Source organism: Physeter macrocephalus, chromosome 11 (assembly GCF_002837175.3).
Source record: "Physeter macrocephalus isolate SW-GA chromosome 11, ASM283717v5, whole genome shotgun sequence".
Classification (NCBI taxonomy): Eukaryota; Metazoa; Chordata; class Mammalia; order Artiodactyla; family Physeteridae; genus Physeter; species Physeter macrocephalus.
The window spans coordinates 57,630,058-57,643,926 of NC_041224.1; the positions used below are offsets into that span (position 1 = coordinate 57,630,058).

Below are 13,869 nucleotides of genomic sequence, written 5' to 3' on the forward strand. Positions count from 1 at the left end.
TGCTCAACACTGCTAATTATTAGAGAAATGCAAATCAAAACTACAATGAGGTATCACCTCACATGAGTCAGAATGGCCATCATCAAAAAGTCTACCAACAATAAATGCTAAAGAGGGTGTGGAGAAAAGAGAACCCTCCTACACTGTTGGTGGGAATTTAAATTGGTACAACCACTGTGGAGAACAACAGTATGGAGGTTCCTTAAAAAACTAAGAACTACCATTTGATCCAGCAATCTCACTCCTGGGCATATATCCAGAAAAAAACATAATTCGAAACGATACATGCACTCCAATGTTCAGTGCAGCACTATTTACAACAGCCAAGACATGGAAGCAACCTAAATGTCCATCGAGAGGAATGGATAAAGAAGATGTGGTACATATATACAATGGAATACTACTCAGCCATAAAAATGAAAGAAATAATGCCATTTGCAGCACCATGGATGGACCTAGAGATTATCATACTAAGTGAAGTAAGTCAGACAGAGAAAGACAAAGATCATAGGATAACACTTATATGTGGAAGTTAAAAAAATGATACAAATGAACTTATTTACAAAACAGAAACAGACTCACAGACTTTGAAAACAAACATCGTTACCAAACGGGAATGGTAGGGGGAGGGATGAATTAGAAGTTTGGGATTAAAATATATATACAGTAGTGTTACTATATATAAAATAGATAATCAACAAGAACCTAGTTTATAGCTCAGGAAACTCTACTAATATTCTCTAATAATCTATATGGGAAAACAATCTGAAAAAGAATGGATATATGTATATGTATAACTGAATCACTTTGCTGTACACCTGAAACTAACACAACATTGTAAATCAACTATACTCTAATATAAAATAAAAATTAAATTAAAAAAATCTGTGCCCTAGACAGGAAATAAAACTGTATATGACTTGATACACACACACACAACTGAGTACAAGTAAAACTGGGAAATCTGAACAAGGCTGGTGGATTACATTAACATCAATGTCTTGGTTGTGATATCCTACTACAGTTTTTTTTTTGTTTTTTTGCGGTACGCGGGCCTCTCACTGCTGTGGCCTCTCCCGCTGTGGAGCACAGGCTCCGGACGCGCAGGCTCAGCGGCCATGGCTCACGGGCCCAGCCGCTCCGCGGCATGTGGGATCCTCCCGGACTGGGGCACGAACCTGTGTCCCCTGCATCGGCAGGTGGACTCTCAACCACTGTGCCACCAAGGAAGCCCCTACTACAGTTTTATAAAATGTTACTATTGGGAGAAACTGGGCAAAGTATATAAGGGCTATCTCTCTATTATTTCTTACTGCATGTGAATCTATAATTATCTCAATAAATATGTAAATGAAAAGAGGATCCATGCATTTTAACTGCTAGGTATTTAACAAATACCTAGTAAATTTCAGAACCTCCTGGGGTTGGGCATTCTGATCAAATCTTAAGAAGGACAAAGTAATTTTGAAGACATTGCTGGCCTTTTTCTTGATTCATTATCTAGCTAAGAAATAGCGAAAGCCCACATCAGGAAGCAAGAAGAAATATCCAGCCAGAAGGCAAAGCTATGTGCCCTGTCAGTTTAGAGTGATAACCACACTGTTTGCTTTGGACAGCACTCTAAAGTGAGACAGACACCCAGGGGCTGCTCAGGTTCCCCCTCCCTGGCTGATCAACAGTGACCACAAGGACAGAAAGTGTCACAACTTAGGCTGCAGTGGACTGGGATGAGGGCGGTTACCACTCTGCTCTCCTGCAATGCTGTCCACTGAGAGGGATTACTGAAAACCCAGAACAAGGGAGGATTATGTTGCAGGGATTCAAACACACCATACAAGGAATGGTTGAAGAATCTGGAGAAATTTAGCTGGAGAAGAAAAGACCTGGGGGCGGAAGGCAGTAGGCTGCCGATAATAACTAGTTTTTTCAAGAAAGAGAAGGGCTGTCTGGATGAAGAGAAATTGGATTTGTCTTTTATGACCCCAGTTAGTGGTAACCCCATTGGAATTTTCAGTTATCATCCAAGAGAAGAGATCTGGTCCACGTTTTCTCTCTTCTAGGCAGTAAATAAAATGTATACTAACGGCAGTACTTCCAAGAGGAGTACTGTTTACATGTTAACATTCCAGGTCCCAGAAACAACTGCTGGCTCCAAAGCCAGAGCCTCTCCTTCCAGGGGAAGTTAGGAAACCAACGTCCATTGTCCTGACCCGATCGAGGCACACCAAACACTCCACTGTGAGCAACAGTGCCTTCCTGGGAATTCCCTGGCAGTCCAATGGTTAGGACTCTGCGCTTCTACTGCACGGGGCATGGGTTCCATCCCTAGTCAGGGAACTAAGATCCCGCTGCCATGCCGTGTGGCCAAAACAAAAACAAAAAAACAAACAGTGCCTTCCCACCTACGCCCACCTCCCAGAGAGGAAGCTTAGAGAATGATCAATGCGAAACTAGATTTGCACCAAACTCAGTGATAATGATTAGAAACAAAAAACCAAATGCGGGGCTTCCCTGGTGGCGCAGTGGTTGAGAGTCCGCCTGCCGATGCAGGGGACAAGGGTTCGTGCCCCGGTCCGGGAGGATCCCACATGCCACGGAGCGGCTGGGCCCGTGAGCCATGGCCGTTGGGCCTGCGCGTCCGGAGCCTGTGCTCCGCAACGGGAGAGGCCACAACAGTGAGAGGCCCGCGTAGTGCAAAAAAAAAAACAAAACAAAACAAAACAACAACCAAATGCGAAGGATATGAGCTAATTAACGAGCCTCACCTCACCTATCAAAGACTCACATCAAAGCAAAGCTTTCTGTCCCCTGGATGTCAGCTGATCCCTCTGCTGCCCCCGAAGCAGTGATGTAATAAAAGGGGAGGGTAAATGGGGTCAGAAGACTGAGCTGGGCTCTCCTTCCATGGCCTACTGGCTGTGTGACCCTTGGTGATCACTAAAACAGTCCGGACCTCAGTCTCCTTAACTATAAACAAAGACAATGTTTCCTGATGGTCAGACTTATTCAGAAAATTCATGTTCAAGCTGAGGGTAGAGAAGGCTTCCAGTAGAGGTTTGTCCCCTCTGAGCCTCTGTATGTTGGTGAACCATACCACCTTCCTTCAAAAAACTCCCTTTCACATTTTAACAAAGGAAAACAGTATCTTACCTCAATAAAAAACATGCCTACTACTACAGTTAATCAGAAACAGAAGCGCACATGCACAAACACACACACACAGAAAACCAGAAAATGTGGACTTAATTTCAATCCTGAATCAATAATACTTACAGCTATAACCCGGTAACCCCATCCAGTCAAAGCCAAAATCTGCCGGAAAAATACATCAGCAGTTCCGCTGACGGGAGGGAGAAATATGAGAGGACACCTGATATTTCTGGGGCCTGCATCGTAGAGCGACCAGATTTTACTGTCGTCATCATCCACAATAATCTGGAAGGAAAATTATAAGAAAAAAATGAAAAACCTCATGGATTGGGTTTTATATAGTTATTTCAGCACTATAATTTCACTGACTATTTTAATACCACTGCCTTGGTTATTACAAGATAATGCGGGGATCACACCAGACTAGCACATATAAAAAAACGGCTTTGTCTCCATTTCCTTCTTCAGTGCTGACATAGTCCATGGAACTGCTTTATACTTCTCCCAAGAGCTGTTTTTTCTATCAGTTTTGAATTTTCCTCCCCAGCCATGATTATATGAAGTTTATTTTGTTTACCATTAAACAGTAAACTCTGTACATGGCATCTTATTTTTTCCCCATACTTCTGCCTGTGTGTGTGCGCATGCGTGCATGTGCGCGTGCGTGTGTGCACATAGGAGGAGGACAATTTGCAGTCATTCTCGAGTGCTGGCCCAGAGGGCGGGCTGGGATCAGCAGGGTCAGTGTGTGACCAGGGGAGGTGAGGGGAAGAAAAGACTCCAGGCTCCGGGGAGAAACTGGGTAGAGATGGGACCTCTCAAGAGATGCTTCAGGAGCCTGATATAGACCAAGCCTCTGAGGGGGAGACCTCTGCTAGAGAGGAGGGATTAGACAGGTATAGGCATCACTGTCCCCAGAGAATGTTTCAAACCATTCAGTCAGTGTGGGGAATGGGCTCAGGGAAAAACTGGCTTTTTGGGGAAAAGGGGGTAAGAAGGAGGAAGGTCATCAGAAACCTTCCTGATTTTGTAGTTCTTGACCCAAAAAGGGAAACAGATGAGCATTACATGAGCTGAGACAAATCAGGTGTTCAGCACAGAGTCTGGCAGATATTGAGTGTCCAACAGTGTCAAGAGTGTTAGCTACAGTATGCACTGCGTGATAGTTTACTTTTTGTTCTCTTTGGCTGACTTTTTGGTATTTGGAAAAGTACATTAACTGCTTGAACTTTTGCCAATGCAAATCAACACTTATCCTTTTTACATTAAAAAGTTCAAGGTTCTATTTCTGAGAGCTCCTAGCTGGCAGTGCTGTGGGGTCCATGGTGTCAATGTGGGTGGCGGCACACTAACCGGGGTCACTGGCATCACTGGGAGCAGACAAACAGGGCAGCGCAAAGTCCAGAGGGCCCTAACCAAAACCTTCTGAACTTCCCCGGGTGACAATATATCCCATGATTATGTTTTTGCCCTTTGTATTTGTCACTCACATTTTTGCTTTTCCTTTTTCTTTTTGCTATGATTATAGTAAAAAAATCTCAGTAACCTCTGACAGTGGTATGCAGTAAATTCCAACCTTACAGTAATAAAATTCATATGAGATAAGATATTCAGATCTCTGAAATGAAAATCTAGCACTATGAAATTTCAAGCAAACTTTTCATGACTTGTGGACCAAACTGACCAAAGGAGAAAATTACATCAATGAAACTACTACTTCCAAGAATATTCAGATAAGTTTGTGTTGTTTGGGGTCTGGTGATCAGCTTGCTGAGTGAGTCCATCGAGAGGAGCTCACATGAATTATTTGAGGGGATGGGACAAGGCAGAGGGACTCTGGGGGCAATTCTCTTAGCATGGGCAGTAGTTCCTGGGGTAGCAAGAAGAAAGGCGGGTTCCCTTTGGTAAGCTGCCAATTAGTTCTGGCTTTTTTTTTTTTTTAAGGAATTTTTTCTTTTCTTAAAGAAGTTAATTTTTGGCTGCATTGGGTCTTTGTTGCTGACTGCGGGCTTTCTCTAGTTGAGGAGAGTGGGGGCTACTCTTTATTGTGGTGCATGGGCTTCTCATTGCTGTGGCTTCTCTTGTTGCGGAGCATGGGCTCTAGGCGCATGGGCCTCAGTAGTTGTGGCACGCAGGCTCAGTAGTTGTGGTGCACAGGCTTAGTTGCTCAGCGGCATGTGGGATTTTCCTGGACCAGGGATCAAACCCGTGTCCCCTGCATTGGCAGGCGGATTCTTAACCACTGTGCCACCAGGGAAGCCCAGTTCTGGCTTTGAAGCCAGTTTAATTTGATTTTAAATCAAACTCGACTAGACTGTGTGACTTTAACATGTTAACCTCCATGAACCTCAGTTTTCCCATCTGCTAAGTGGGCACACCACTATCCACTTTGTTAAACTGTTGAAAGAATTAAATAAGATATTTGGGGACTTCCTACAACAGTGCCAGGTATATAGCAGGTATTCTGTCTCTACTTGTAGACTGTACCTCAAATTTCTATATGAAGTGTAATTCTGTTATCAATTCAAACTTGCATGATACTTCCACAGCTATCTATCCTGACAAAATAATTACAACAGAGACACAGATGTTCTTCAGATCACAGTACTCTAATATTTCTGCAAGGGGATCAGCAAAGATTTTATTCTGACACAACTTTTGTCTAGTGTGATCCCCAAACATTTGGGATTAAATTGGGACTCAGAGTCAACAAACTTCAATGTAAGTGTTTAGCGTTTTTAGGCATCCCAGGCATATAAAGTTTCCAAAAGATGACTATGGCAGAATGAGTATATATCATGGCAAACAGAGGATCTATAATGTGACTCACTGTAAATCTTAAATCTGAGGAACAGGAAAATGCTTTCTAATAAAATCTGACTGCACTTACTGTACAGTTGCAGTTGCCGTAAGCTTTCTACTAAACTATACAGAGGAGTACACATATTCCTGCTTGAATATGTAAAAACAATTATAAAATAATGAGTACAATTATTCTCACTTTTACTCTTGAATGAGTCTCAAAAGTTGATTGTACTTGACAGGGAACGGGTGAACTTTAGGCTCTGCAACCCACTCACAATACTTGGCAATAACCTTTACTCTCAAGCACTACTAAGACAAAACATCTAAATCACACATAAAAACAATTACAAGATTTTGCAGATAAGAGGTGTAGTAAAACCATACATACCTTTTTAAGGGGGACTGTACTTCTAAACCAGTTATAATCAGGAGAGACTTTAATCTCTCCCATGATTAGCTGAAATGGAGGTTAACCCTGAAATAAAAGCATGTGATGTTTCATGTCAAGAATTCATGTTTATATCAGCACTAAATGTAGAGTCTGGTCTAGCTCTACCAACAATACTTTAAAGGATAAAACTGAGGAAATGGGCTATTTCACCTTGTCGGCATATACTTAAACTACAGAAAACAATTTGGTGAAAACCTATAATCATGGAACAGGAAGGGCCCCGAGAGAGAATTATTCCAATCCTCTTAGTTCCTCCAGAAGAAGAATCTGGTCTAGAAAATTTTAATGACTTACCCAAGATCCCATGGCTATTGCAAAACCAGGATCAGACGCAGGACAGCCTTTTCTGACACCTGACTGTCTGTCCTAGTTAAATGATTCCAAATGCAGTAGCATAACCTATCTTTTGACAAAATCTTAAGAATCTATGTTAATAAAGATATTCCTGTCTGATAAAATTCTAGAGAACAGTCCACACTAGAAAAAGGAGTTAATGTAAGCCTGCTTCCTCATAAATTCATAAAATGCCATAAATCTCACTCTAGGGGAACACAGCTTCAGAAACTCACACACAGTTTTTAATGCAAAATACAGGAAAACTTGCTGTTCATATGGATGTGGTTAAAAGTGATATAATGTACTCTGAAAGATCCATGATAAGATACCAGAATAGACCTGAAGGCACAATAACTAGCAACAAAACAAAACGTGTGCCTTCAGAAAAAATGTGTGGTCTTCTGTTGTGAGATTAGTGATTTCCAGCTTTCATAGCTCTGTGACATTAGAAAAGTCACTGACCCTTTTTGGGCTGTTTTCTCATCTGTGACTATTTCACCACTCTCTCTCCAAAGTGTAGAACAGTGCTTGGTACACAGCAGGCATTATCTGTTGACTAAATAAATGACTACATCCTAAGCAGGCCAAACTAGGCAATCCTAGAGTCCCTTTTAACCCAGGTACCTACGAGCTTTCCATTAGCTGGGCATCTTCAACTTAAAGGCTACCCCTCTTTGCTCAGGGATCTGTGTTGTGTTGTAACAGGAACCTGAAAATTATAGTTCCTTGTTGCAGATTCTTATTGCCCAATGAAGAACTTCCACCCATCAGTTTGGAAGGATTCAAATGCTTGTTTGCATCATGTCCTCTATCCCAGCACAAGCCTGGATTTTCCTAGCAGGGCTAGGATGAGTTTGAGACCCTAGGACTTAACTCCTGGGATGACTCTGAACTGCCATTTTAGAGGGGCTTCTCTGGACTGGTCAGGAGCTGGGGATTCTAAAACCAACGAATCTTCCTCCTTGGCCCTCCAAATCTTCTCCCTCAAGAACACAGGGCACGGAGCAATCTCAATTGCTACCTCTAACCTTGGGGGTTACTAAACTGAACCCCAAGGAGATGGTAAATGTAGACTTCCAATATTAAACTAGGTTTATAACCTTGACACTGTAATAATGGTCTCTTCTCTCAAGGCTAGTATGGTACTTAGAAAAGTTTATTAAAATCTTAAGTGGCTCTAAAATATCAAGAAAATTATCAGCCAGTCTTATGCTGAAAATCAGTGTGCACAGATGTAGTTCTTATTCATACTGAAATATAGAAAATCATTCTTTGCATATTCATTTTCTCTTAACAAATATTAACATGTTAAAAACTTGAGGCCATTTGAACTACAGCCTTTCTCTAAGCTGGTCACTCTTTTAATTGAAAGCAACTAGCCCATATAGTTAATTCCAGAATATTTTCTACCTGGACAGACTTGAAATATTCCTATATCATCTAAATATTGCCTAATGAAGACATTTTCTAGTATTGCAATACTATAAACAATCACTATTCTACAGGAGGAAATATCAAAAACATGTTTAGAAAAAAAAAACCTACTCAACAGATTTATAAAACACTTTAGCTAATTAAAGCCAGAAAGAATGCTTCTAGATTCACCAAACTTGGGATAAAATAAAGTATTCATAGTTTGAATCAGTTGCAATCTACAAACCAAACTACCATACAAATACACATACACACATCATTCACAGGCACACACATTCACTGTCATCCACTTCTTCCCTCAGCACTAAGTAGAAAGATGTTCCTCACCACAGAGTCCTCTCAGTATTATCCACTACCACCCAATATTATAATATTTTATAACTAATCTTGCTGGATGGAGAGATTCCACCCAACTGTGACTAAATTTCTCTAGAGGCAAGTGATTTTAACACTTGTGCTAGTTTGGCAGTACATGAAAGCTAAGATAGATACCAAATGTTGCATCTGACCAACTGACGTTTAAGTGGAAAAAAAAAAAACTGCTGCAAAGGGAAAGCAGCTGTGAGTGGCATGAAAAGGAAGTTTGTTCTCCCAGCTCTCTTTCATCCACTTCAGGGGAATACTTTTCCAAATCACAAGGGGAACATTCTGCATAGGGCAAAAAAAAAAAAAAAAAAGGTTCACTGAGACTGTAACTCAACTGGTCAGTATTAAATAAGAAAGAATGTGGACCACGAACTCAATGCTGATTTGATCTCTCACAATTCTTCACAAAAACAAAAGCACCTGTTCATGTTGCTGGGAAAAGGGCTGCAGGAATTTTGCCTTAATCCTGCCTAAGGAAACCCCTCCTCAGGCAGTGCTCTGGACACCAGGGCCTCTCTGGCCCTTGTACTGCTTGACAATTAAACTGCTACTTGTGAGTGTGCACCAAGAATTACGTGCACTTATCCCTCAAGGTTTCAGCAGAACCAGCCAATTTATAGTCCACTTATCCCTCAGGGTTTCAACAGACCCTGCCAATTTACAGTCAGTGAAATTGCCTTTACAAATGTTTAAGTCATCTAACCAGTTTAGCTAGTCAGATGTTTTATCCTTTATCTCAATCATATGATCTTCGCATGGACAATCTGTGATCATTAACACCAGCAATAACGAAATATTAGAACCTGAGAGTCTCTGGGCAATGCCATTGGCTTTTTAATGCAAGCCTCCATACCTCACCACACCAGTACAGAGCTATTCTTTTTTTAGGTTTCCTCAGGGGAAGATTTACCCCTCTTTTCTTCAGAAACTTATTCCATTATCTTCTAAACCTCATGGGAGGAAAAGCTGACTACTTGACATTTCGACGGTGACACCTCATCTTGTACTCTTAGTATAAAAGCTTTTGGAAATTTGCACACAGCTATTCTATCACCCCTCAGTCTCTTGAAGCTTTGTGCCAACAGGAGCTGGAACATTGTAGGTGGAGACAAAGAAGCAGCATAAATGCAGAACTTATGACTCCCTAGGAAAAGTGAGACAGCCTAGCCCTGCTACTTTCCTCATGCCTCCTTCACAAGCCTCACACCTGGCCCGTACTCAGCAATGACAAAGGCATTTATCACTTTCAGGCTGAGGTGCAATCTCCAAAATAACTAGTCTGCTCAGAGTTCTAAAAAGTTTACAGGAAAAATATGTTCCTGGGCTGCAGCACTGTAGCCCCCAAATGGTATTACAGTTGTATGCCCAGGTCAAGCGCCCCACTGCCCACCCCAGGCGACCCACACACAGACCTCCACCTTCTCCCAGTCCCACTGATGACAGCTACACAAAGGCAGGGGCACAGGCACACCAATCACCCCCATGAACTCAGACTCGACCTCAGACACACAGAGGGACATGCAATCACGTGCATGGTCACATGAACCGACCTACTCAGGGCCACACTCACAAAGTCACACCGACAGAGGCAGCCGCGCACACTACAAACCATACTCACCTGCAGCCACAAACGCGTCACACACCCACATCCCCCGCTTCCCAGGGCCTCGCCCACCCCTCACCTGCCGTGGCCGCCCCCAGGTCCCTTTCCCTCCTCCCCAAGGCGGCTCTTCCCTCCACTACGGGTGCGGGCCTGGGAAGCTGCTGGGCCCGGGTCGGGGCCGGCGGCTTGAGCGCTCAGTACCCGCAAGCGCTGTGGACCTTGGGGACGCGCTGGAGGGCCGGCCTCCGAGGGGCGGGGAGCGCAGCCAAGCGAGCGTCGGCCACCGCCCTCCCTCCTTCCGAATCGTTCGCGCAGCTGGCTCGAGCCTCTCGTTTCCGGGTTCGGGGGGCGGGGCCACGCCGCGAGGAAGGGGTGGAGCTGCGTGACTCCGGCGGTCACCATGGCAACGGGGCGGGTTGGACCACAGGGTGAGACTCCGGCGCTCTATTGTACGTCCTGCCGGGTGCGGAGTCGGCATCCGCTCTGGTGGTGCCGGCGGGCGCGGGGAGGAGTCCCGAGGAGCCTCTGGGTCAGTTCTAGGTCACCCATGTGACGTGAGCACCTAGGGAGAGGTCGTGGGACTGGAAGAAAGGGGCGCCTGACCCTTGAGATCTGCCTCCGCCTGCAGTTCGCGCCTTCTTGGAGGAAGCAGATGCCGTCATTTTCTCTCCGCCGTGTAAAGCTTTGAGGGGATCCCTTTGGGTTACAGGCTTTGATGAACAGGGCCTTGTATACTCTCTTTTCTTGGCAAGATTTTTTTCCTTTGGCACAGCTACAGACGCCCTCCCTAATCCTCCACTGTAACGCCCCCACCTCCCTTCCCAGACTTGTGCTGAGGTCCTGGGGATTTCCGGGAACAGCTCCCACTGAGCCTCCAGCTCCTTCATCACTTTCCCTTAAAGGAATAGAGAATATTAATCTATTTATAGTCATTTTTCTTAAGATGTTGCAGAGGTCACGACTCTCCTTTTCAGTAAAATATTTGGAGGTATGAAAAGGTTGAATAACATGTAAATTTCCTTGTTGGAAGTTTTTTACTGATCCTTCAACAAGATCCTGCTGAAAATGCCTCTCTCTAATCTGTGTTAGGGAAAACTTGTACCCTATTAAAGGCCTTTCTCTTTACCCTGGCAACTGTTTTGGGGATTAAGGTCAGGGGAGAATCCAAGTAAACGGCATCCTAAGTCATGACCTCTGCCCTCCTGCTCAGGAGCCTTGGTTCCCGGTCTAGAACTTGGACAAATCCCAAACGAATTTCCCAAGAGCACAGTAACATATCCGCCTTTTTTCCCCCCAAATCACCTTTTCGGAATTTTTGAGTCAGAACAGAAAATGGTCTTCTATTATAAGCACCACATTGGTGCTATACAGGGAATGTTTTTGTGGAAGATTTTTAACTTTGGGACTTTTTCTAAAAAACTTGGAGAGGTTTAATGAATGGAATACCTGGCAAATCACTGGTTGTATTTATGTAAAATCCATTATGGGTACTCATTACATTGTTTATCTGTTTTCCCCAGTGGGCTGGGAGCTTTAATTTAGAGCAAAGTGAACAGAGTGATTTAACCAGTGCCTTAGCTATTATGACCTGGTTCATAATAAGTACTAAATGTGTACTGAATGAATGAATTAGCAAATAAAGAAATCTATCCGCTTGTATTCCTAAAGCTGTATTCCTTATATCCCATACTCCCAGACCTCACTTGAGTATCAGCCCTGAAGAGACATGAACTATGGATGTGCCCAAATGTATTAGAAGTCCTTATTCTGTTAGTTTGGTAATAATAATTTTTAACTTGACCGTTGATAATGGAAAACTATTTCACTATGTAGATATGTTTTGTTATATGTATACTTTTATTAAAAGATCAAACCCAAAATAATGAATGTTTTGTTTCCCTTAGAAAAGGAACCCATGGTCATGTTTGGATCTTCAGCTGGTCCATAACACATAGCAAGCACATTGTCCATTCCCTAATCTGAACAAGAAACATTTAGTAACTGTGAATTCCAGCTGTCCTGTAATTGCACAACTGCAGGAAGCAAACTTTTAACCCAGGGCAGGCCACGGTGCAGGCAGACCTGGTGGATATGGCTGGAAGGGTTTGCAACTGTCATGGTTGGGGTCTACTAGATGGTTCCCACAGCACCAGGCCCTGTGTGAGAATCTCACTTTACAAACTGGAATGTTCACAAAATACTCTGTGAACAATGAGCAAAGTAAACAGGTGGCCAGCTGGTTCTCAAAATTGCCCAAACCCAAGCTCTTTTCCTCAAATTTATCTTTTGACAGGATAATATTTGTTTTAAAACACATGTGCAAAATAATCCTAGATATCTCTCTTATGCACATATACATACCAAACAGAGTAGTGGTTACCTCTGAGGGGAAACTGGAAAAAGAAGGGGTGTTGAAGGAGAGGCTGGCTTTAGATTTAGTATTTGAATTTATATAAGCATGTATCCATATGTTATTGTGTGACAAAAAATTACTTAAAAGCAACTATATTCATGCTTTAAATGCTGCTGTAAACCTGCTCTAAATCCTTCAATAGCTCCCCACTGCCTCCAAGCTAAAGTCCAAAGTGTATGGGCTACAGCAGGTCTGACTCTCTCAAAGGGCCCATTACACTCTATGAGGTCTCAAACCTCTAGGCATTTGTGTATGCTCTTCCCTCCACTCAGAGAGTCCCCCCTCCACCAGAGTGAATTTCCCCTATTTTGCTCCCAGGAACCATGTGTGAAAAAGTAAAAGAGGAGCAAAACACTTAGTTTTTCACACTAATACCAATTCTTGGAATACCATCCTTTTAAGCTTTCCAGGGTACAATCGACTGCAGTGTTATATATCAAATTATGCTAAGAACCAAGATTGAAAATGAATGCTGTTTCCTCATTGCCGGACCCAGTCTGTGACATACACATACTATACTGGATTATAGGGATCAGACACAGAGTGGGGATTCTAAAACTGCCCAAGAAAGATACCAACATGACTATTCTATAGTTTGCTACCTAAAGGTCCTATCAAGCAAGTTATATACAGTTATTTATAATTAATAATTTATTATCATTCGGGAGTTAAGAAACCTGAGTTCTATCCTTGTGCAAGACATTTCCTCTCTCTAGGTGTGGTTTTCTTTTCTGTAAAATGAGTCCAAAGTTAGACTAAATGATCTCTAAATTCTTTCCAATTCTAAGATTTTAGATTCTATGTACTTATGAGAGCTATATTACAGAATCTTTACAACAGCCTTTCCTCAAAGCTGCTCTTCTCTGATAATCCCCCCACCGTCACTCCCTTCCAATCAAACTTAAAAAAAAAAATGTAGCCTGGCCAGTGAGTCGCAACTAAGGAGCCCGCCTGCCACAACTAAGACCCGGTGCAACCAAATAAATAAACAAAATAAATATTTAAAAAAAAAAGTATCCTGCACACAAAAATGCCTGCTTATGGAAACAGTATTTTGACTTCTTCGATAAGTTAATATCTGACCATTATTAACTTGGTAAAATAAAAGTTCCTAAGCAAAGGTACCACATCTTTTGTATCATCTGCCAACCTAGCATCTCATTAATGTTTCTTCCATAAATAACAATGCGATAACCTTCCAGAAAAAGCTGCAATTAAAAAATCCTGGGGGCTTCCCTGGTGGCGCAGTGGTTGAGAGTCCGCCTGCCGATGCAGGGGACGCGGGTTCGTGCCCCGGTCCGGCAGGATCCC

The 13,869-nt window shown here is 42.8% G+C and overlaps 1 protein-coding gene across 3 annotated transcripts in view; it reads right to left on the reverse strand.

The window, feature by feature from the left end:
- Positions 1-10,552, reverse strand: part of SPG21 (SPG21 abhydrolase domain containing, maspardin) — a 34,331-nt gene extending 23,779 nt beyond the window's left edge. The window contains exons 1-3 of one of the 3 annotated variants that reach the window (XM_024128915.3): positions 10,347-10,552; positions 6,344-6,430; positions 3,274-3,435 (exon numbers count right to left, since the gene is read on the reverse strand). In XM_024128915.3, the coding sequence (XP_023984683.1) occupies positions 3,274-3,435; positions 6,344-6,406 (225 nt within the window). In that variant the 5' untranslated portion in view covers positions 6,407-6,430; positions 10,347-10,552. Of the gene's footprint in view, positions 1-3,273; positions 3,436-6,343; positions 6,431-10,160 lie in introns of all 3 variants that reach the window. The other 2 variants (XM_024128914.3, XM_024128916.3) reach the window with 2 other exon arrangements.
- Between the last annotated feature and the right edge of the window lie 3,317 nt (positions 10,553-13,869).